General features: G+C 43.8%; 1 protein-coding gene across 1 annotated transcript in view; it reads right to left on the bottom strand.

The window, feature by feature from the left end:
* Positions 1-7,261: 7,261 nt before the first annotated feature.
* PRSS16 (serine protease 16) overlaps positions 7,262-21,591 on the bottom strand; it is a 422,739-nt gene continuing 408,409 nt past the window's right edge. The window contains exon 12 of the mRNA XM_069644381.1: positions 7,262-10,263. Within this exon, the coding sequence (XP_069500482.1) occupies positions 10,201-10,263 (63 nt within the window). The 3' untranslated portion in view covers positions 7,262-10,200. The remainder of the gene's footprint in view (positions 10,264-21,591) is intronic.

Genomic DNA, 21,591 nt, shown 5'->3' with positions numbered 1-21,591 from the left:
GGATGAGCAGAGAGCTCGAGAAGGAAGAAGTTTAGGAAGAGAAAGTTGGAGGTACTGCAGTCCCACGCCCCAGAAAGCCTTGTGGATGTTGCAAAGGGTCTTCAACTTGATCCTTGCAGCCACAGGGAGCCAGTGGAGAGAGTTCAAAGGTGGAGAGATACGATCCCTGGGCTTGAGGACAAGAACAAGTGTCACAGTCCTTTTCTGGATAAGTTGTAAATGTTGAAGTGTAGAGACGGGCATATTTAGAAAGATGCTGTTGCTGCAGTCCAGCCCACAGAGGACCAGGGCTCTGGAGACAATGAGCTTCCGGAGGAAAGTGAGAAAAGGCAGAATACCTCTGAGGAGGTGCAGCTGATAGTGTGACTTCTTAGAGACGTCAGATGTGAGGAGAGAAGGAGAGGGTGGAGTCGAAGATGGCCGTCATGATTCCTGCCCCTCATGTCCCCAGCCCTCCTAGATGTCAGGCTAGAGCCAGGCCACAATCACCTACATGGCCCTCAAGGGCCTCTGCATCCCTCCAAAGACCCACTTGGAGTCAGACTTGGCACTTGTGGCACCAGACTCACTCACTCCCATAGGATAACATTGGGGATTGGACTTGTGCATTGATGGGGACAAGATGGATGCCCCCACATATTTCGGTTCCCAGAACTGCACGTGCAGTCTAGTCTTTTGGGTGTGGTTCAGCCCAGAGACACCTGGGATACCCAAAAACTATTTAAGCGACGCCCAGGCTGAGAAACATACTTTGTGTTTTCTGCACCTGCAGCGTGACACTCACCGTGTTCGGATCGGTCTCCAGTAGGCCTGCATCTTTCTTCTGCGCGCAACTCCTGCAAGATCAATAACACCATTAGGAACAGCCTTACCTTGCGGCGCTTCTGCCCATCATTCATCGCTCCTTCTGTTCTGCGGGCATCTTCGGCGGTGTCATTCCCATCCCGGCACGCTGCTTCCTAAGGAAAAGGGAAAAGAACAGAAAAAAAGGCATTCGTACGCATTCAGCAAATCTTTGCTTATTTTTAAAGACTGTACGAGCTTCAAACGCTTACTTGAATCCCAGCCGCTCCGGGGGAACTCTATCTCCGGTACTTCTCATCCATCTGCAAGAGGGAAAAGACACTGCAGTTTAGCGTGGAAACATCTAGTGGTGCCGCATACCGCGCTTACTCACCGCATTTCTTCTTCATAACCGGCATCCACGCTGAAAACGTTGCGGCACCTAAAAGACACAGAAAAAGAACTCAGTTCAATACAAACACGAAAGGGTCGCATCGCGTTCTCACTCACCTTCATCGCTACTCATCTCAGCAGCACGTCGCCATCCCCGGATGCCGGCCATCATCTAAGGAAGGAAAGGAACGAAGTTAGGAACTGTTCAAAGACTCATTATACTTACCTGTCGGACTCTTGTCAGTGTAGTAACTAGGCAGCAACGAGCCCGCATCAATCAACGCGCCCCTGCACTGAAAGCAGGACGGAGAGCACCCTTTCCAAGAAAACAAGGTGAGCTGTGGATCAAAGGGAAGGGTTGGTCCCCGGGGGAAGAAGGGGTTCAAGCACACAGAGACAATAGGGAGTTAAACTCTACCAATCCTGTGTTTTTTGGCTCAGTCTCCAGTCGAGTAGGGAAGGGTTCGAGGTCGTAAGAGGTCAGAACAGGCTGAGTGATGTCCCCGTGGATACCAGGTGAGTATTACAATGACACCAAGGTTCTTAGCATCACGAGAAGGAGCAGGAAGAGGGCCCAGAGTGAGCGGCCAGAGAGAAAGAGGAAAGGAGGGAGCAGGTGTCCTGATGAGGATGATCTCGGTCTTACTGGCATTAAGGTAGAGATCATTGGCAGCATACCATTCCTGAATTGCGGCCAGACAGTCTGGTATGAGAGAAGGAGCAGAGGTGGCTGAGGGGTGCCTGAAGGAGCGCTGGGTGTCATCTGCATAACACTGAAATTTAGAGTAGAATGTAGCGATGCAGTGGGCAAGAGGTACCAGGAAGTGGTTGAAAAGCCAGGCAGAAAGGTTAGACCCCTGGGGAACACCACAAGTAGAGAGAGATGGAAGAGAGGAAACACCCCAGTTGGACCTGGGCGGGTCGGTCTGTGAGAAAGTAGGATAACCAGGCCAGGGCCTGACCAGTGATACCCAGGTTGTCACGGAGGGGATTGAGTAGGATGGCATGGTTGACCATGTCAAAAGCAGAGGATAGATTGAGGAGAATGAGGACAAAAGGAAGAGTCAAGATTAGAGAGCACGTCTTCACTGGTGTTCAGGAGAGCAGTTTCCGTGCTTCTGGCAGCTCTGAAGCCAGACTGGTGGTCGTTGAGACATCCAAAAGATTCAGTATGCAGATTAAGCTGTGTTGGGGATGTGAAAAAGATTTGGCTTATAGGTTTTGCACAGAGGTTGCACACGCCGTTCACAAAGGCATCACAGGAATAAGGTTACTGTTCAAACCGATCCACAAACAAAAAGAATCAGCTGAAGGGCTGCACCTGCTCACGATAAGGAGGCACGTGAAGTTACGACATGTGCATGCATGGCCGCAGGATGCTCAGGACTTTGATGAACACCTTTGAGAATTGGTAACTGTTTCCGCCACCAGAGTGCACATTAAATGAAATAGGAGAGAACAGGATATCATTGCCACTCACTTTTGCATGAAACGGGTGTTCCAGAACCTTTCCTTCAGCATCCTAAAGCAGAGTCGAGAACATAAGCCAAGTCTGCATCCTCATGCTAACAGTGGATTAAAACATCAGCATTGCCACCATATTTTACCACAGGAATACCCATATAAATACTCTCTTTGGCTCTCTCCAACAAAGAACTGGATTTTTTCCTCAGTCATTTAAGAACTCAGCAAACCTGGACATCTACTCATACAGGTATATGTAATAACTGAATAGCCACACTGAGGAAGTGGTTTGATGGGGCAATAGAACCTTATTTTGATAGAATTTTGTTCGGATTTAAAATGAAAGGGACCTTCAAATGCTTCAGTGAGCGTACATGTACATAGGCCGTACAAGAGCATCCACACACCTTCCAAGCTGGAGGATATACCAAACTGCTACTCAACAACCATCAGCGCACATGCTCTTTGGATAGTGATCTTCTACACTGCATTATGCATTGCCCCTATACCATCAAAATACTAATTTCAAGATCACCAAAACAATTTTATTGTCGGAAAGCTCATGTCTTTTTTTCATGTTGAGAGAGACCCAAAAACCCAGCACCTTCCAAAGACCAGCAGATAACCCTGTCAATTTGGCTGTGGATGAGTGGAGAAGTGAATGTTCTTGCCTATATGGGATCTACATGAAGTGTCCCTGTTAATTACACCAGTCCCACAAGGCTTCTTCTGACATTTCTATGCATATAAAATATTGTAAACCAGTTCATGGCAGATCGCTGGACAATCACACCCTAAATTCACTGATAATGATTATATGGGCGTGGACAAGAAAAAAAGCATGCAACCCCGCTGCTCACTGGGCAGCAGAAACAAAGAAAGAAATGTTAGGGATAAGGGGCATACAAATGTCCTGCCTCAAAGATTAAAACAGTTTAGAATCCCACCACAAGGTGCAGTTGGCTTTCTAGATGTTGGGATGTAGAAAGGAGCAGGACACAGGCAATTAAACAGGCACTAGATTATACAGATATTTGAACAGTATCCAAGAAAGCATGACTATAAACAGCAACCGAGAAAGTAAGATTGATTAATTAGTCTGTTTATTAAATTAAACATACACATACCAACAACCGGGGGCCCCGGCCAGGAGAATGCCACATCGCTTATGCCACCGCTACTGCCTATCCAAGAAATCAGATTGCGGACACTATGCTGAAATGCACAGGCTCAGCATACCAGGAGAACAAGTTACTTTCTTACCTGGTAACGTTCTTTCGATGGGATGGTCCGATGACGTATTCCATATCGCTGACATGTAATCACCGCAGCACAGCTGCGGTGATTACATGTCATAGATATGGAATACGTCGGAGGACCCAATCCCCTCGAATATGTGTTATTGGGCCCGTTTTGGTATCGCTCTAATGGCTACCAAGTCACAGACTTGCTGCTCCTGTAGTACTGGACATGTTCATCCAAAAGTGCATCGCAATTTGGCAAAATCTAAGATAGCAGACCAGACTTTTAGAGGTTTGGGCTGCATGGAGAGAGACGCTGGTAAAGCCAGAGCAAATACACATGTGCGCTGAAAGCTTGGGCGACCAATCAGTGATTGGTGTCCAGCTGCAAGTCCTCACCAGAAGCCTTCCCAGATGTAGGGAAGGAAAACAAAATCCCACAGAGGAATCGGAGGGAAGTGGGAGCTTGGAGAAGCAGAGCAGCGAGTGGCAGAGTGGAGACACTGGCGGTACAAGAGGACGTGGGGAAGACAACAAAAGAGGGTCAAGGAGCTCAAGAGTCAAGAGAGGGGGAAGGAAACTGTAAACATAAGTCAGATGAGGTGGGGAAGGGAAAAAGAAGAAAACCATAAAAAAAAGGATGACAGAAGTTGTAAGAGGAGAGGGGAAGGGGAAGAGGGGGAATTCCCCTGGAAATGGAGGGAAAGTGCTAGACAGAAAGTTAGATGACAAGTATTTGTTGTTGGTGAAACTGGGAGGAGGAACCAGCCTTTGGCAGAAAGTCGAGGAGGTTAGATCAAAGTTAGTTCGAGGGCCAGAGACAAAGAATAATTCAAGGCCCATATGAACAACAGAGTCAGCTCTGCGAGAATGGGAGCAAGACATGGCTGGGAGATATACCGGTGCCCAATCAGGCACCCAGACACCCTTTGGCTGTGTCACCTTGGGAAGACGCTGTGGGACCTGTTCAAGAAGAACCTAGAGTTGCAACATGAGTGCTTGAGATAGTTGGTGATGTTATCACCCTAGTAGCCAATGGGGAAGAACAATTACCCACTAGCACATCAACTATCAGAGTGACTGTACAAAAGACTGATTGGCAGAGATAGGAGACTTGTGCAGAGGCCTTTCAAATTAAGAAGACATTTTGACATTCTGTGGTGCCTAATAGTCTACAAACACCTTATGGAACCAATCTCATATTTGTCTTTTGTGGAATACACTTTGGTTAAAAGCAGGCCTCTTACACAAAGCATACAAACAGGACTCTCATTTACAAGCGAGGTGTACAGGTCTAATTTACATGGGTATGGGTCTTAGAATGCATTAAAGGAGGATAGTACAGGGTCAACGCGTTGGTCTTGGAAGCAAGACCATGCAGAGCAACAGAGGTTTGAACCCGGATCCACACTTAGACGAACTCAGGTATGGTATTAGACGTGTTATAAAAAACAATCAAAATTAAATAATCATACACTTAATTTTGATCGGACAAACCCAGTACCTTGTGTTAGAGTGCTATAATTACGTTTTGTGAGATGAAGGATGGTGCAGTGTGTAATTGGTTACTCCCTACAGCAGGCAAAACAGAAATTGCAATTATATATACAGTAGGGTTCAGGGCTTGTGACCTTTCATAACACCCATGTATGTGTAGATAATAGAGTCTTGAGAACTGTTTTTTAGGCTGTGTGGTTTACGAGATGTGGTTGCACACAGGCACAGACTGAAAATAAACAGTGTGCTTGTTGCATTGTAATTCACAATGACATAAAAGAAAACATGTTCAAGAAAGTTGTTGAACTGATTACACCAGTCCCACAAGGCTTCTTCTGACATTTCTATGCATATCAAATATTGTAAATCAGTTCATGGCAGATCGCTGGACAATCACAGACCTTTAACGTAAGTGGATAGCCAAATGGCGTCCAAGAAAAGCCAATGCACACCCTAAATTCACTGATAAATGATTATATGGGCGTGGACAAGAAAAAAAGCATATATAACAATAAATGTTTTGTGAGTGTGCTATGTAAAGCCAGGCAAGACACAAAACATGGCCAGCACTGATCGAACTCTTCACTGACAGCATGGACAGATCTGTGTGGCTGTTATTACTTGCATTATGGAAAATGGATCCGAGAAGGATGGACCATTCCAATGGTGAAAGAACAAATTACTAAGCCAGTAGATCCATTGTCGACTTGGAATACTGTTGTATACCGAAAACACACACAAGCTGCAACATTGGCAAATCAAGAGTATAACGTGCATATATGTTTTGATCTGTACCATTTATCTCTAATGTTCACTTATTTCTAATCACTCCCAAATTTACTAGGTTGGGGGAAATTAGTTGTAGGTAGATGGTAGTTTTCCGGTTCATAAAATGTGGTTAAGTCAGCCAGCCAGAATTAGAAAGGGACCACCTTTGTTCCACAGCTAAATGCATAGGGGTCGAAGTAGAAAGCATCCCTTACACCCATTTATACATGAGTAAAATGCACCAGATTCACAAAAGAAATAGACGTGGCCCTACAAAGATAGATGGAATGTGGCTCCATGTGGCAGAGTAACATGTGATTACTCAAAGCACGTGGACATACCAAGTGTGCATCATAGAGCCTGATGGCTTTTCCTACCTCTAAGGCAGGGGTCTGCAATGTTTGGCTCTCCAGATGTGTTTGACAACAATTCTCATCAGCCCTAGCCAGCACTGTCATTGGTTGGGTATCATGGGAGTCGTAGTACAACACACCTGGATAGCTGCAGGTTTCAGACCCATTCAGTCTTAACGGATGGAAAGGTGCAGAAGAAAGGCTCGGACACAATGGTGGCCCGTTTCTGGATATAAACTTTTATTAAATAATAACGTTGGAAACATGCCTCTCTATCCCTAAAGCGAAGAGAGGGTTTCCCTAGCTCAATAATCATTCCCAATCCGATAAAGAGTTTCCTCCATCATGCTATCCTCCCCCGGTGCACCACCCCCGGGGATCAATTGTATTGTGGATGCACCACCCTGGCCTCTTCGGAAAGGTCTCCTCCTTGGTGGAGAAGCTACAACATCCACAGATCCGTCACATGGAATTGATCCGATTAATTCACAACCTTCCATCAGTTGGGAGTGTGGGTGTGTCAGGGGGTGTGTGTGTGTGTGTCGGGGTGTGTGTGTGTGTGTGTGTTTTTTTAAAATTATTTTTAAGAGGATTCCCCTTATATCTCTTCACCATCATTTATACACCAAGAAACTCAAATCACACCCACGGAAGAATGCAACAATATCACGAAGTACCTGGCCTGCCACAAATGAAATGGGTTCTCTTCTCGCAAGTTTCACAAAAATCCCTTTTGTCAATAATTCGATGTGCATTTTCCGGTAACATGGATCATGAAAATATCTTTATTAAACAGAACTTTAAACAATTCTTCACACAAAATAATAGGAAACCAACAATTCTGACTTTTGAAAAAAAAAAATGATTAATTCAGCAATTCACATTCACTTGTTAAAACATGCAGAGTTTCCTTTGGAAATAGCACAGGCATCATTAGAAAGCAAATACGTTTTGATCCCAAATGTTCCTAATCTCAGAGCTTTGTCTGGCTCTAAAGAGCAACAGACAACATAAACATTAAAACACGCTTCGTTCAACAACTAGATTATAAAACAATTAAAAAACCGAATTCAGTAGCAAAAGAGAAAACAAATGTGTGGCTTTTTCTTTTTTGTACAAACAAACAATTAAAATGCTCGATTATAAATTCTTTGGTTACTTTTCAGGAATGTTCCGTCTGAATCCCTCCCTATCATGGTGACTACTCACAGTAAGGCACTGCACTACTTAATGTGCTTATCAGTAATTGTTCTAACCATGCCCCTCGGTTATTACACAAATAGAAGGTGATATAGGAGAGACGCCTCATTTAATCTTTATAGAATAGCAGCATTGAGTTTGGAGTTCGATGCCACATGAACCAGAGTCTCTGAAACATAAACTGAGCAGAAGGCAGGTTCTTTAGAATTTCTTTACTGACAACTTTCTTTTATTTTTAAAACATGTTCACAGAGTAAAAGCATACACCAGCAGTAATTTTTTACTTCATGAATATTTCTGGGAAATTAAGCCGTGTAGTAAAAACCATACTCAAAGTCAAGATTAAAATCTGCAAGCCAGCAGAGCCCAAACAAACTCTGAATTCCTCCCTGAGCACCAAATGTACACAGATTGCACATTTGTCAAATCAAAATAGATGTTACATGATGTCCATGGTTTGTTGTGTAGCATTGAATAGGAGTGTCCACTGGTTTCTACATTCCCACCTTTGCTAGTTTTGGGAAATGAGTCACAGGGAGATGGCGGTTTTCCCTACGTTCAATCAAGGTGATAACTCAATTGAAATGTAAGACCCTGATCATAGTTTACACAGGAGTAGAAATGCACCAGATTCACAAAAGAAGTAGAGGATGATTTGCTTAGTTGAGAACTGGCCAGAAATGCACACTGATAACGGGGCCTAAAAGGGCAGTTTCATAAACGGGTGAGCTCTCATAATTCACACAATGTCCTTAACATTATTACTTGAGTTATTTCACATCTCACTGGTGCAAGTGCTGCTTTCTTTGGGAATTGACCTGATCGCCACTACACCACATCTACCTCCCATCATGATTTCATACTTCTCGTGGGTGTCTACATTAAGATACATAGTAACCTTTTCTAGCTACAGTATGATGTGATCAGGGGGTGTCAGATGAAACAGCTTTTGCCATCTAAGGTAACTAGGTTAAATTGTTTCTTCTGATGTCCAGCATTTTCTTTTCTCACAATGTTGGTACCTTGCTCGAGTACATGTTATAGACTTTTGCAGCTTCCCCGATTGCCCTAGAGTGAGCACCTGAACCAACGTGTCTCCCGCATGTCATAATTTAGGGATGACCTCAAGGCAATGCAAGTATACTTCACAGCAAAATATTACAATATTTATAAAATCTGTACAGAAAAGTGAATGTATATGTTTATAACAGTACAAACATAACTGAAAAGTGCTAGTCAGACAGAGATTAGCAGGTTTATTTTACTATAAAGGCATGATCGTCTAGTGTGCTGAGTTGCATGAAATCGCACACAAAAACAAAAATATTGCATTCTGTTCCATATAAGAAAGAATCAAGGGGAATGCAACTAGAAGATCTGGATTTTGAATTGAAATATATGCAAATGCATGCACATGGTATTAAAACAATTTTACAGATTGATCATTTAAATATCAAATTCAAATTAGGTATTTCGATCAACCATCAATTAAGGCAATTTTTACGAATTTTTTGTTCTCAATTTTACAGTAAAACAAAGATAGTTTCGTGTATGTGTCACGGAAAGCAGAACAAACAAAATCCGGGATTCTTCTCTATTCACTCTAGTAGATGAATGACACGTGACCTTTTTTAAAACAAGCTATTTCCCACATTTTGGCACAATAGCCTTGCTAGAGAGAGAGAGAAGGTTTTAGTATATGGTTATTCAAATGTTTACTACAAGTTGAAGTTCACAAACAAAAATCATACTCGATATCTGTGCAGTGCAAAATGTGCTTATTTTTTATATGCCACAAGAACATTTTAGATCTGGGCACATGACTGCAACTTTGATGTTCCGAAAATGTGCAGAAAAACACACTCATGTACAATAGTTTTGTTTTAAAACCGAAAATCCAAATTGCAAGTTCATTTTTGCATCTCGTTAAATGGAATTTCTTTGGAGAAGTTTGAATATTATGGGTTAAAATATGTGCAACACGAAGATGTGCAAACCTCAAAATAATAATTTCCAAAGAATTAACTTTGAAGAAATTGCATGGAGGCCCAGATTTTGTGTTGATTGTTTCGATTTTAGAAGGACTAATTTTCTCAAACTAGGAAAAAAGCTATAGGCAACGTAGAATGTGTGCCAGCATTCGAGTGCTCTGGATGGACATTGCTCATTTGCTTTTTTAAATGCTGTGTTGTCCACAGTTTTCTTTGAAAATGTGCATTTTTCTTCTACTACCGGTCTCCAATTTGTTGCAATTATTCACTAATTAATAAAACATGTAAAAACAGGGTTCACATTTTAGATTCTAAGGGAGTGGTCATATTACAGTCATTTCAAGTCCCCAGTATCGAAGATTGTATCCTTGGAAGCTAGCTTTCTTTGAGACCGTCGGATATTTGAAGCGCAAGCTTTTCACATCAGCTTCAATACATCCAGTTGATCCACATTCTTCCTTAAGCTGGTACGGCCTGTTCAGTGCAGCGCAGATTTCCAGTGTTTGAAGTTTACTTTCCCACAATGTTTAGTTTAGCGGTCTTCAACCACTTTCCAACATGTACAGCGATTTCCTGCAAGATACCGACACTCAAGTTACAATCTTAGGTTGCACAGAACATGCTATTCATCAAAGCAATAATACATGAGTATGAGAACTATAGTGCACCCCAGGTTTCATCATGCAGTGCATCATATTAACTAGAATTTCTTTTTAGCACTGGCATTTAATAAACTTTAAAATGTTATTTTTAGTCTTGTTGATATTAAAATGGCACGCAGTGACATCAATTTACTAAAATACCTGGGGTAGTAGTGCAACAGAAGTATCCAATGATGTTCTAGTTACCAAATATAAATATATATCACAGGGCTTGTGGTAGCAGCCCTGTAGTTAAGGTTAAGTTGCTTAATCTATAAGAAGGGCAGTTTTTGGGCAGCTTATAACTTTGGTGCCATTGGATGCACGAAACCTTGCAAAAAAAGTATATGGCTAACTGAATTATTTTGCAAAGTTTCATGCAGTTTCGTCAAGGGAGTTCAAAGTTATAAGGGGGTCCAACAACGTTTGCAATCTGGATAGAGAGGAACAGAAACCACTTTTGCTTGTGCCTACATGCCGAACCGCTGGACAGATTTGCACAAAACTTGCACGAGCTGCGACGACCTGGTCCCAAAATAGTGCCTTTGCAAATTTGGGGTTAATCTGTCCAGTAGATTTCTTTTTTTTTTATTCCAAAATGTAAATCAAATAAATTAGTGTTATCTGTCTGGTCTGCGGGCTCACTTTGTGGTTCAGTGTCCACAGACGCCTCTGGCCCAAAGAGGGAGTTGCGTAATGTTCACAGACATCATACACGTTCGCTGATTGGTCAAGTAAAATGTAAGGTGCGTCAAAAACTTTGAAATGGACTTCATGTTGAATTCGCGAACTGCGCCCGTAGTCCGCAGACATCACAGTAAAAACATATAAAAAAAACACATTACACTTGTCAAACTAATGAAACAATCTCTGGGAAGATAAGGGGTGATGGGGAATGTTCAGAAAAAGCCAAAAATCTGGTGTTTTTCTACTCTGAAGTCTGCCAACATCTCAGTTGTCTGGGGGCATTTATGAGATGTCCGCAAACTTGACCAAAGTTCGAGGAAATCCGTGCACATTTCTGCATTATAGGGCCAGTGAAGAGCGGTTTTTGGATGGCTTATAACTTTCGTGCCATTCAATGAAACTGCATGAAAGTTTGCAATATAATTTTAGAAGCAACTTCGAATGCTTTTGCAAAGTTTGGTGCCATTTTGCCAAGGGAGGGCAAAATAAGAGGCGTGGCTCCGAAAATGTTTGAACGGCTTATAAACTTGTTGCCGTTTGACGAATCTGCAAAAAGATTATAGACTCAACTTTGAAATGTTGTGCAGCGTTTCGTCAAGTGGGGGCTAAGTTATATGACTATTTTTTGGACATACATTTTTACACTATTAAAAAAATAAAACAGACGGATTTGCCGTAAACTTCTGTACGAAGCTGAAAGCATGGTTTCACAAATGTGTTAATTTTTTGAAAAGTGTCATAATGTAGGTACACTGGCCATGGCCATGGCCAATAGGGACCAGCAAAGGGGTTAAAGTGGGCATGGCCACCAGGCAACGGCTATGTTTTTCAAAATTGTGATAGGTTTGAATGGGTAATTCTGCTTGCGGCTACAGCCTGAAGTGCTGGGCGGGATTGCAGCAAACTTGCGCTAGGAGAATCAGCAAGGACCTTATAGGACATATTTGCTAAAGCATGCTATGTTTTATTTTTCCCAAAGTGCCAAAATGAAGTACCAAAAAATAGTGATCATAACTTTGGTATCTGGGCATTGGACCTGGCCCTCGGCAAGGACAAATGTCTACTCTGATTTGCTCATTGGGGCATGCGGCATGGCCAAAGCCCATGCCTCTTGGATTGTGGAGACTGGCCATGGCTGCAAGTCATTAGCACTGGCCACTGGTCACATTATGGGTGTATATTTGACACTGGACTACGTTGCAGGCTAGGTTGCAGTGGTTAACAGGGGTGGTTTGGTGGGGCTGGGGTCAAGGTTGAGCCTTATGCCCTAGGCAATTTAACCATGACTTGCATCCCCCAGCATGTGCTGCTGAAAATGTCACACATCGGTATGCACTGCAAAAAATATGTTTGTTAAAGAAGGTTTATAGTTCTTTCATATATCTTAAAGAGGAATTCTTAATAACTTATATACATGCTGTAACATCATGAAACTTTTTCACTAATGAAAACCTATGACATTCACTGAAAATACTTTGTTAAAAAGGTACGTTATTGTTAAGTTGCACTAATAAAAACATGAAATTCATCGCAAAAAAACTTTGTTAAAGGGACGTTATGGTTGCAAGTTAAAAAACAACCAACCAAAGAAATTTGCCAGCTATGGTAAGCTATGCAACCATAACTCACGCCACCACTATGCACCAAGACTAACACCCAGGACATCAAAGATGACATCGCAAATGGGGGGTGCATGTGAATATAAGCAGATACAAGCATCAGAAATACAGTAATGTATGGCTTATGGAACTGCTTATAATCACATGCTTTGCATAGACTAGCTAGTAGTACTTGGAGAAGGAGATGGGTTATTTGAAGGTAGAGTGACAAAAAGATGTTTTAACACCGCCTGACCCGCTTGTGTATCACCCCTTGAATGTGTATCTAAACAGTAACGTTGTGTGAAGGTATGCATGGAACTCCAATTGGCAGCTTTGCAAATGAGCAGTAAGGGCAAATTTGCTATGAAAGCTAGAGTAGCTCCTGTGCCCAAAGTTGAGTGTGTTCTGGGCTTGAAGGGCAATGTTCTCTTGGCAAGAGAATAACAAAGTTGGATGCATCTGACAATCCATTTTGAGAGAGCCGATTTAGTGACTGGATTACCATCTCTCTCTGCGGATAGAAATACAAAAAAGGTCTGTCTTTTGAGTGGTTTAGTCTTTTGAAGGTAAACATGACGGCCCTTCTGATATCTAGGGTATGTAAGTTTTTCTCTGCTGCATTCTTAGGGTCTTGGAAGAAAGCAGTAAGTTCTATTGATTGATTAACGTGGAACTTAGCAATTCATTTTGGAGAAAACCAGGATGTGTACGTAGTACCACCTTGTCCTCGTGAATAATGACAAAAGGGTCCTGAACTGAAAGTGCTTGTAAAGTACGAACTCTTCTTATTGATGCGATAGCAAAAAGGAAACCAGTTTTATATGTTAGTTGTTTAAGACTGGCTTTTTGCATTGGCACAATGGGGCTCCCAGGAGCCTTGTAAGTACAATGTTCAAGTCACAGCCAGGAGTTGGATTTGAAACTGGTGGCTATAACTTTTTAACACCCTCCATGAATGCTTTCACCACAGACACCTTCCACCATGAAACTTTACTTTGTGATGTGGTGTAGGCTGAGAGAGCAGCTAGGTGCAAATTGTAAGGAATTGAAGAGTAAGCCCAAGTCAAAAAGATATAGCAAACAGTGTACTATATGTGAAGGCGAACAGTCAATTGGATTGACGGTAAGCGCTTTACAACACAAGACAAAACATTTCCATTTGTTAAAATAGCGTGTCTTGTATTAGACTTGCATGCTTCCTTTACAATGTCCATACACCTTTGGTTTAGGGTTAGCTAACCAAATGATATGACCTCCGGAGCCAAGCTTCTAAGTTCAGCGTTTGAGGGCATGTGCGGAGCGTTATCCCCTTGGTACTGTGATAACATGTGCATGGGCATGGTAGTTTCATTGGAGGACAAACAGACATCTTCAGTAGGTGTGAAAAACATGTTTTCGCGCCCACATAGGATCAAAGTTACTTTTTCCCAATGTAGCTTGGCTCAAAAGGGTGTCCCATCAACTGAAGTAAAAAAGGGTTTGAAATTGAGGGAACTATTTAGCTCCTGATTCTAGCTTAGGAGAGCCTGGTTAGTTTAAAACTGACAGCTACCAGGAGCTACTTTTGGCTCTCGGGCCAATTGTTGCCTTAATGTCAATGTCACATATGCACGTTTTTTGAGTATTTGAGAATGCTTATAAAAAAGAATTATGGCACATCTAGTACACATTTAAACATAATGAATCATACAAAAAGTTAAAGCGTGCATCTCATGAGTAAGTTAGATTTGTGGTGCACTGGGTACTCGCTCCTGGTTCCCCAGCGGTAGCTCCTGCCTGTTGGGTGATGTCCGACATCCAGGCGCTGGTTTTAGCTCTTGCTCATTGAATCTTAATTTCGCTCCCTGTAATACTTCTTATAATATACTTCTTACGTCCCGCCATGGTGGAAGATGAGCTATGGTAGGATATATCAGTTGTACTGTTTCCATAAAAGCTTTCACTACCGGCACATTCAACCAAGAAACATTTTGTTGAGGTGTGGTGTAAGCTGCTAGTTGCTAGATTAACTTTGAGGGAGTTGATAACCAGATCTAAGCAATACAGCAGGTAGGCAACTACACTTGTTGCTGCACAATTAATTGGGTTGGTCTGTTTCTATCTACATCAGATTACAAACTTATTCCATTTGTAGAAGTAGCAATATTTAGTGTTAGGTATTCTTGCCTCACGCAAAATAACCACAAAGCGTGTTGGTAATTTTAAGTGACCAATGTCTATTACCTCAGGAGTGAGGCTGCTAATCAGGTGGGAAGGTGGGAATACCACTACAGTCTTGCCCACATTGGTGCAATGATTATCATCGTTACTTGCTCCTCATGCAATTGTGGACTATTTCTTATAGCAGTGGAGTGCAAATCTCCTTGACCAACTCATCCATAAAGCATTGCCTAGAGACCCCCTTGCGTGGGCCCGGATGCAAAGGTTATGCATTTTTTGTTTTCTGCTGTTGCAAACCGATCTAGAAGCTGTTTGAGGGTATTGGTGCAGGGTTCCCAATCATGTACTTTTATGAGGACTCAAAACTGTCAGCTAGACATTTGTGTTCCCCTGGAACATGTTGCACTTCTATGTAGATGTTTTTGTATGCACCAAAGCCACATGTTTTGTTCAAGGACTAACAGTGCTTTTTGTGTATGTCCCATCTTGTTTGTTGATGTAAAATATGACTGTGGTGTTGTCTGTATTGATGTAGATGCATTTCCCTGCTGGTATCTCTGGACCTGGGAACAACCAGTCTCAATCCGTGCTCAAGGATCTGTGCCTTCTGAGCCTTCAGAAGTGTCCCTGGACCAACCGGCTGACTGACCTGCTCTCGCTCTCCCCATTCCGAGCAGAGCCTTGGCACTTTGCAGATCTTCTGCTTGTGCCACAATTTAAGCCATCTCACTGCAAGGGAAGCTGTGCTGGGACTGCTTCTGTGTTAACCACTGTATGATTGCCCGTCACCGCCTGACTGTGGTGTCCTTCGTTGGATCTTTTCTTTGTGTCCTGTGGCCGTCTCTCTCATAGAAGTTGTCCTTTCTCTTGGTCTGGGTCTTCAAATGGAAGTGGTACAACAGATTCTTGTACACTGCGACCAAATGAAACTAAATCCCACAAAACAAAGTATCCTTCTATCTAGACTTCTAGATGACCTCACAATGGGAACAAGAACAGAACAAAGAACAAAGTCTGCAACCTGAAATCTGGAAAATCCTGAGCCAGGAGAGGTAAATCTACATACCTGTTGCTTTCTCCCCTGTCTCTCATAGGGTGCCCTGGGCATAACAACCTTGCCCCCCAACTCCCTCTGGACTGGCCTCTGGTCATTGAACCTGGGTGAAGTATCCTTTTCTAGGTCTTACATAGTGAATAGGATAGAGTGGGGTACTTACCCGATTCTTTTTTTTACTTTCCAAAGGACCACCCACACCCGACTGCATCATTTCGGAGTACCTCATCTGAAGAGTCTATATATTGGAACTTGTGACTTTTGGGCACAAGGCCACATACCATCTTAGAGTTGGTCTTCATAAAATTGAGGGAAGCCGTACTTGTGCTTATTCTGATTTTTGACTTATTTTCTTAGCATAGGGCTACTCACTTGTTTAGAACTGGTAACTAATTTATATGCAACTCTATTTACCTATTGTTTAAATGGTTGGTGTGACAATACTTACCTGTGAATTTTATATGCTTGTTGTAAGACTAAAGGCCTAATAAATAACTGTGTTTTGATATTCTTATTGTCTTACTTGAAGTATTGGTGTTGCTCTGTGTGGACTCATTGTAGCCCTTGACCACTCGCTCTTTTTCTGAGACCAAGCCTGGATAGCTTGCCTACCTTACCCTTGATTGGGTTTTGGCTAACCTCTGTCTCTTCCCTGTGTACCATAAATAGGGTGGCCTCCCACAATCTTCCCACCAAGGGCTGACTTTGGAAATCCATCTTAACCATACATCAACAAGAAAGTAAACTTCTCTCTGCTGTAAATCATCGGTTTGATCCATCGGCAGTGGCAGAGCCAAAACTAATTTGGCGGCTCCCAGAAGATTGAAGGAATGCAACCTTGTGATTGAGAGCCGAGGGAACCGCTTAGCTTCCAAGTCCCTATTCAACACAGGGGAGAGGTTGGGCGGGGGGATGGGGGGGTTGTGCATCCTCTCTTGGTCTAAGCTGTGACAAAGGCCAGAAAACAATGCAACAAAAAGAAGAATCATGAGGAAGCTCAGCTGGAACCTGAACTCTTCCAAGACACAATCTAATGGTGAAGCTCTGCCCGACTGCTTCAACCGACCAGATAGAACTAAGGAACTGGTGACCCATTACCTTGGCTCAGAGAACAAAACGGTGTCACAAACTCCCCCCCCCCCCCCCGGCTCTCCCCCCCCCAAGATTGCCTGGCTACATTGTATCTGTGTGGACGCAACAGGAAGCAGAACCACCAGACACAGAACACACACAACCAGCAGAAACCTATGGGTGCTATCCAAGACAAATAACTAAGCAACAGAAGAGTGGTATGCCTTGCACCCTCTGGATCACTTGTGTTTCCTGGTCACTGCACTGACCCCTACAATAAAGAGGCTAGAGCACATGGAGTGAGTGGCCTGGTAACTGACAGTGTCTACAGTCTGCAATTGCAAACTTAACCCAGGGTACATGCAGTTAAAATAGATTTCTAAAATCAACCCTTGGAAAAGTGACAACCAGTTCCATCTGTCTTATGAAGCCCAGCCCTAGGTACCCTGCTGTATCCAGTCACACAGGTAAGTCCTAGGACAGGATCCTAGACCAAAGGGAGTTTTAGGGACAAGTACTATGGGAGACAGGGAGGTACAGAAATTGATATGTTAATTTACCACCACCCACCACCCACTCAGATTCCTGCACTTGGTACTGCAGGTCTCCCGGAAATCGCTTGGGCTTCAATCTTCGGTCTTTGGTTCGGGTCGGGTGAGGGGAGCCAAGGGGTCACAGGTGCAGAGGTCCACTTTTCATGTCAGGAGTTGAAGAAGACCCCCAAACGAAGAAAAGATGCAGACTTCAGTGGTGCAGCCCCTTCAGGACATCTTATGGGATTGTAGAAGGATGGTTCCAGCGGAGGTCACCACGGTCAGACGTCGACAGGCAATTTTCTTGGGCATATCATCAAAGTAACCAAAAAGCCATTAGGTAAAATGTAAGAATACAAAGTATCCTAACTGTACTTCACCGGAAGGTGATGTGGGCAATTCTAAAAATACATTTCCGAAAGAGACACTGGAGCTCATTACGGGTCTGGCGGTAACCGTGACGGTGCTACCCACAGGTTGCCGCAGGACCCGTAAATATTTACTGGCCCCTGATTACAATCCCGGCGGCCCGGATATTCAATCGCCAGTAAAATGTTGTTCGACATTCCCATAGAGTCCAACAGGACTCTATTGGAGTGGGGACCACGGAAGCACTGGCACCGTTGCTAACAGTGCCGCTGCTTCTGTGATGGTCTGCCTACCATGGGCACTGTGCCCGGCAGGGTCAAACACGTCGGCCACAGCGGCTCCGGCAGGCAGACCTGTAGTATGCTGGTAAGCTTACTGGCACTGTTGTTTCCGGACTGGCATACTTATAATGAGCCCCAATGTCTATCAGTACTGACAGTCTTAGGAACTAGTCCGTTTCCCCAGACAAATGAGCAAAACAGGCAAGGAAAGTAAAGGAGAGGCTTGACTGTCCTTCAAAAGTCAGCACAGAGTTCCAAGATCAAGCAAAAGGACTGTGGGTCCCATAGATTCTATGGAGGGAAAGGTGCAAGAAGAAAATCTGCCTTGTGCTGCAACATCATATTTGTTTAATACCTGGTGCAGTGCATTGACCCTTTTTAGGTCAACATCAAGAAGCCCATTCCAGCCCCACAGAGAACACTAACCTTATGTATAGTGAGTGAGAATTAACTCTACTAAAGACTCCTCTTAACTTAATTACTTAAATATAAACATGCAAAGTTATTCACTTACACCTTTAATGGGACAAAAGATAATTTTCCTAATAACCTCCATCTGGACATTGCTTTTTTCAAACTAATAAGGCATTACCCTATTGCTGTCTGAAGGACTCCCCTCTTAAGAGTTGATATTCAGTGCTACCATTAAAAGAGCAAAGGGAAGCAAAAGGAAACCAGTCTGCCTAGGATGAGGACTGGACCCTCAGTTGGAAGTAGCATTTAAGCCATCTCCAGAAGATGTTGCAGGACTTGAAGAGGCCACGCTAACCATGAAGGTGTATAAATGCCACGTGGCACACAGCTCAGATTTACCTTGGGCAAGAGGTTGACATTGGTAAAGTACACGTGTCTAAACTGTCCTTGACTAGTATCCGCTAAATCGCCCAGACCCAGTGGGAGCATTTCTTGGACTTGCTAGGTGTCACAGGAACTTCAAACCTGACTAAGGGATCACAGCACTTCTAACTGTACTGACCGTACAAATAATCTGTACTCAGGAGTGTCAGCTGGCCTTCTAAGGGATGTAATGCGCCGTGTGTCAAGCTCCAGTGTAGAATGCACAGGATTACAGCCATCTATTTGTCGTAGAGATAGGCAAAGTTTGCCATAACTGGATAAAAAAAAGACAGAACACACACCAACTCAAAACAGATTGCAGAGGTGGGCCACTGATGAAAAAGAATGCTATGCAATTGTTTTGACATTCAGATGGTTTAGATCCAACCTGACAGGGTAACTTCAAAAGACAAAGGGCTTATGGCCATAAAAGCGGAGGCATCCTCAACCCCCCCTCCCCCCAAGTTGTTCAGGTGGTCCACCTACCTGTAAGTGCTAAACTTCACATTTGAGCACAAGGAAGGGCTAGTAATGGGAAGACTGGCAGACTTTCTAGAAGGTTTTACTGATAGAAGCCTGTGCACTAGCCCAGCCATTATCCCCTATATCTGAGCTTGAAAGTCCTCGTCAAGCACTATCTCTGCACTGTAATGTACTGGTTCTTTGTGGATCATCTGGGAGGCACTGACAGAGCTTTCTTTTTCGGTCGTGTTCCATAATGGCAGGAGGTGTTGCTGTGTGGAGACAAAACCGGCTTTAGAGCACTCCGGTAAGGGCACACCAAGGGGCACATTTGACGCCACCTCCTTGCACTATGGGACATCTCCCCCGGATAGTGCAATTCAGGGACATCAACAAGTGACGGACCGGGGAGCCGGGCTGCTGTCGACGATGGCTGGACACTACAGGTGATGACAAGCGTAGGGCACATGCAGACAGGATGAAGAGGCAACTGGTTGATGAGATTTCATGTAGGGCAAGCAGAGCAGGCCAGACAAGGAAAGGAAACAACAGCTAGAATGAGGAAGCCAGAACAGGAACAGAGCAAAAGCAGAAGGCAGGTCAAGGGCTAGGGCTAGGGCGACGGACCAGCAGGGAACAGTGCCGAAGGAAGAGGCAGGCAGAACCGGGTAAGGAAGGAAGGGGCAGGCCAAGGAAAAACGCACACAACCAGGTATGGGTAGGAAATACACAGAGAACCTGTGGTAACAGAGCACGTTCAGACGTGTCTGTGTAAGGCTGTGTGGGATTTAAATCCCTGAGCGCAGCGAAACCAAGGCTTCCCGGCCTCCGGTGGGGTTGCCAAGGAAACTGAAGATGTCCAGCAAGATGGAGGCACCCATGGAATTTGGAGTGCCGGTTCTAGATCCTGTTCTCGGTCTCCTTACCTGTGCCTGACCTGCTGTCCATGCGCGGGGGACTAGGTGGGGTTGGGCTTATAACAGCCACCAGCAAGGGTAGACCATCCATCCAGGTTCCTTAGAGCCCCTGGGACTGTGTAAGAAGCAGAACATTGATGTGTATAGCTCAGTTCCAGATAACTGCAAAGGGTATTATGGACAGTGTTCTTGTAAATGGCCAGGGCACTCCTGCCATGAGACACACTGGGGCCAGCAGTTGCTAAGGCACCCAAAGGCCCCACTAGATTTGCTGGAGGCCCTGCCCAAATGGTTCCAATTCTACCAGCTCTCATTCAGTGTAACAATATGACAGTGAGGATCCCTGTCAGTATTCAGAATGAGGTGCCTGGGAGAGTCCTGTTGGGAAAGGACTTAAACACTCTAGTCTAGAGTAGTGCCCAGTACCCCTAGGCCTCCCAGTAGGAAGAAACAGAACCAAACCAAAATGGCTAGAGAGGTAACCTTAAGAGACCACCCTGAGCCTGTGAGACCCTCTACATCACTACATATCTCTCCCCTTATGAACAACAAAACCACACCCAACAAGACCAACTACACACACACGCAGACACCTCCAATTAAAATGCACATGAAGCATCTCACTCAACTAAAACATTGTGCCTTCACTGCAGTGGAACAAAACTCTACATACAACAATGCCTCTTCCCCTTTCTGCTAAGTGAAGAAAAGACATCACCAACCTCATAAAATACCATTACCAAACGTTGCACACAGAGGAACCCAGACCTCTCATCCATATCCCTACTTCAACTGACCATAATACAATAAACACTCAACTCCCACACACCCCTCCTTCACAACACCAAAGTGTGCCTAGACACACCACTCACAACCAGGCTGGGTATATCCGATACTCGGGTAGCTACTTCACCAAAACTCAGTGACCCCACCACCCCTCATGTGCCCGTGTTGAGGGTACTCCTCCTTTAACACTAAACTTCGGGAGTCCTACACTACACACATACCAGTAGTACATCACTCACCTTATACTCCTCTCATCTTCACATTAATATATCACTAGTAAAAAGTTAGTTAGTAACAACATTGTACACACTCCTTTAAACTTTTTTTTTTTAAATTTGTTTATTTGTAAATCAACACACAGGAGAAATTATACTAATGCATTACATGAAGCTTCTCAAATCGTGCAAACCCAGAGTCCCCTTCTTCCATCCCAAGTGTTCCCTGGCGAGCATAGTTCTCAGGCCTCAATTGGACTGGTCTGGTGGTGGTAGTGGGTCATCCA

This window comes from Ambystoma mexicanum, chromosome 2p (assembly GCF_040938575.1).
Source record: "Ambystoma mexicanum isolate Mex_15411 chromosome 2p, UKY_AmexF1_1, whole genome shotgun sequence".
In the NCBI taxonomy this organism is placed as follows: Eukaryota; Metazoa; Chordata; class Amphibia; order Caudata; family Ambystomatidae; genus Ambystoma; species Ambystoma mexicanum.
The sequence above is the reverse complement of the archived record's forward strand: the minus strand, read 5'-3'. Positions and strand labels throughout refer to the sequence as shown.